Source organism: Grammomys surdaster, unplaced genomic scaffold, assembly GCF_004785775.1.
Source record: "Grammomys surdaster isolate TR1022 unplaced genomic scaffold, NIH_TR_1.0 64, whole genome shotgun sequence".
Classification (NCBI taxonomy): Eukaryota; Metazoa; Chordata; class Mammalia; order Rodentia; family Muridae; genus Grammomys; species Grammomys surdaster.
Window position 1 is genome coordinate 14,269,239 of NW_021604566.1, and position 3,604 is coordinate 14,272,842.

The following is a 3,604-nucleotide window of genomic DNA, read 5'->3' on the forward strand; positions in this document are numbered from 1 at the left end:
TGAAGCTTCATTTCATGATGTAGAGTGTTAAGTAAGAAATATTCTGATCCTATAAGCTTAATCTATTTTCTGACTTTCTGCTTAAAAACTGTTTTCCAAGAATTTGGACAAAAAATGTCCCCTCTCTAAAACTTGTAGGGTTCACAATAACATCTTCAGAAGTAAAGTTTCAGAGAAGCAATTGGATTTTAAGTTGTCAGACCTTTATCAATGGGGTAATCTGTTGATGAAAGGACTGTTAACTGGTTATTAACCACTGACCATTAACCATGGGTTGGAATGTAGTAGAAACTAGAAGGCTGGACCTGGCTGGAGGAAATGGGTCACTGAAAGGTATGTTGTTCTGATATTCAATCTCTATGCTTCTGGGCCTTCATGAAGTGAGTGATCTCATGTCACATGTTCCTTCTGCCATGACAATCTGTTTCACCACAGGCCAATGGCAAAGGAGCTAGTAGGCCATGCTCTGAAACCTCCAAAAACATGGATAAAAATAAAAGTTTCTCCTTTAGGTTGATGATACTCAGTTATGTTGTCACATCCACAAACAGCAACTAGTATATAAACCTTTAATTTATTTCCATCTATAAAAATACTTATTACTAAAATTAGTTTCATCATACAAGAAAACAATAATGTAAGAAAATTTATTACATCATTTATAACTTTCTTATTTATATTTATAAACATGATTTAATTCAGAAGTCAGAAATTGCTTGTTTCTTAGCTACATTCTAGTCTTTAACAATTGTTTCTCTTATAGCTATACAGAGTTGTATAATTTAGCCTTAATTCATTAAAGCCCACCAAAAAAACTTGCATAAAGACAAGATAAAAGATAGCAGATATATTCAATAGATTGATTGAGATCCATTCATTTAGAATCAATACATAGCACATTCCAAAAGTAAGCATACATCAGATTTAAATGGGAAGTCTTAATGTAGCTCAATAATTGCATAAATAATCAAGTGATTTCCTTGTAATTTTTCTGAGGGCATGCATTTCATTATTCTTTGTTTTGCTTTACTGAAGTTACATATCCACCATATTTTAATAGGGAAGGGTAATATTATATTGGGGCAGTTATGGGGGATAAATTTCTTCCTGATGCAAAGAGTTTACATCTCAGAGGCTAACACTAAGCAGTCAACTGCTGCACAGGACTATTGCTGTATCTTTGTACATGTGGGCAAAGTTTAATGTTTATTTACCCAAAATATGAGATACTATTATAAAAATAGAGGTAGAAAACCCTAACTAAATTAAAATCCAGAAATGTTTAAGTACTTGAGTCAGCCAATATTTATTATATCAAACATTAATTTTAATAACTACACATAAAGTGACATAAGCCCAAGACACTGACCAGATCAAAAGGTGTCAGATTCCATAGCCAATAGACTAATGTGCTTGAATTAGTGTTCTTGGACTATACATAGGTGCATACCCTCCTTACAAGAGTGCTTATTATTGACATTAGGAAAATAACATTTCTTTAGAGATTACATTTAGTACATCAAATTAGGACTATATATAAGGATTCAGTCAGTTATAGTCTCCTTAAGGACCACTTGCAACGTCCTTCACCTGTTTCACAGACAGACCTGTAGAAGAGAAAAGAGAGACTGGAACTTTAGTGCATTCTTCTACTCTGAGTGAATTTTTACCATGGCAATGATCTTGACGTACATTGATCTTACCTACATTAGCCAGATTAGCTCATTTGTAATAGTGCATAAATTTTGGTATCTGCGTAAAATCTGAATCAGGATATTCTTTTTCTGCTTTGTGTCATACTTATGACTAATATTTCTGGTTTACCAATTAAGCAATAAATATTTTGGAAGAAGATTATCAATCTTCTTGCTATGCACAGGGCTTGGAGGAAAACTGCATACAGCAAAATTCTCAATAAATTTTTATTTAATGAGAGAGGAGCAACAAGGGGAGGAAGGATAGCAGAGCAAGAACAGGGGACTCGAACTGTCTTTGCCTATTTCTTCTTAGAATCCATTATTTACTCCAATCAACTCCAGCTAACGCCCATGTTTGACTAATTCCTATCACGTGTGACTATCGCGCACTCTATACCTTCAATTAGAGTTGTCTGGTGCATGCACATATCCTATTGATACTTAATAGTCTGCATTTTGTCAAGATGATTGTCCATTATATATCTTGTCCATGTTTTTCTTTTCTTCCATATGTTCCTTCGTTGTAAACTATACTATTTGCCATGTCACCCAAAATTGTGATGAGCTATTTTTCTGGCACATTTTCAAATCCATTTATTAAACATGAATCACCAGAATGACAGTGTTTCTAGGAACTCTTGGATTGAAGAGCAGTATACCTATAAACCTTGTAAAGAACATTTGAAAGACAAAAGTGCATGATGGCTGTGGACCTAGTGGTAGAGTCATTCTATGCAATATAAATGCAAATGGACAGAACCACAAAGACATGCACAAGGGCTTGGAGACTGGAGCAAGAAAAGACAGGATTTTTTTTTTTCACCACATTTTCAAACAAAAGCTTATGAAGATTTTTATAATTTATATAATATCTGCTCATTATGGAATTATTATAAAGAAACAAAAGAAATTTTCATATTACTAAAATACAACACTAATGACATTTTTGTTTGGAACCATCCAGGTTATTGTCTATAAATATAAGTTTATTGTGTATATGCCTGTAACTTATACATGACAAAAATTAGTTTATATTTAATATTCCATTCTATGACTTGATTTTTTAATAAAAATATTGGAACATCAGAATCAAAATGTATATGTATATATAAGTGTATGTGGTACATGTGTATGTGTGTGTCTGAATATATATATATATATATATATATATATATATGTATATATGCATATATATATATATATATATATATATTTCCTAACAAAATCATAGTTCTTTAATATAAAACATGTATAATTTTAAAATTAACTTTTGTTGTTGGAAAGTAGATTGTTTCTCCTTTTATATGTTTTCCACATTTACTATAAAAATTTTTCCAGGTTTTATAGTACATTTTCTTACTTTATTTAAAACATATGGAGGGGAACATACGATTATTAATGCTATAGAAAATTCACTGAAGATATTTTCTTGAAAGAATTTCCTAATATAGAATTTGTAGGTTAATACGTGGGTAGGGTGGAAATCAAATGAACAATCATGCGAGACTTCAGCCATGGGAGAGTTCCCTTTCCTAGGTTCACAGTGACACTGGCTAGTGGCTAGATCTAGTCACACATGCAAGAGGTATTAAGAAGTCATCTATGGGTGAGGAGAGGCCTAGATTATTCCAAAGTTCTTTTTAGTTTTAATATTTTGTGACTTACTGGATACCAAGGGAAACAAAATTCACTGGTTATCTCTGTAGCATCTGAAAAGAAGATATTTCTGAACTTTTTATCTTTTTAAAATATCTGAGTTATGTAGATAGCTTCATGGATGAAGTATTTTTTGTTCTGAAACTCCAGGAAATAATCAATGGCATTGTAGAGTCTAGCACAGTTTGGGAAGTGTGTTTTCAGCTATCTATCTATCTATCTATCTATCTATCTATCTATCTATCTATCTA

The 3,604-nt window shown here is 32.1% G+C and overlaps 1 protein-coding gene across 3 annotated transcripts in view; it reads right to left on the reverse strand.

Annotated features, from left to right (window-relative positions):
- Positions 1-558: 558 nt before the first annotated feature.
- The window catches only part of CUNH8orf34 (chromosome unknown C8orf34 homolog), a 394,342-nt gene continuing 391,296 nt past the window's right edge, over positions 559-3,604 (reverse strand). For 2 of the 3 annotated variants that reach the window (XM_028770080.1, XM_028770076.1), the window contains one exon: positions 1,564-1,607. In XM_028770080.1, coding sequence (XP_028625913.1) covers positions 1,564-1,607 — 44 coding nt within the window. Of the gene's footprint in view, positions 1,608-3,604 lie in introns of all 3 variants that reach the window. The other variant, XM_028770071.1, reaches the window with a different exon arrangement.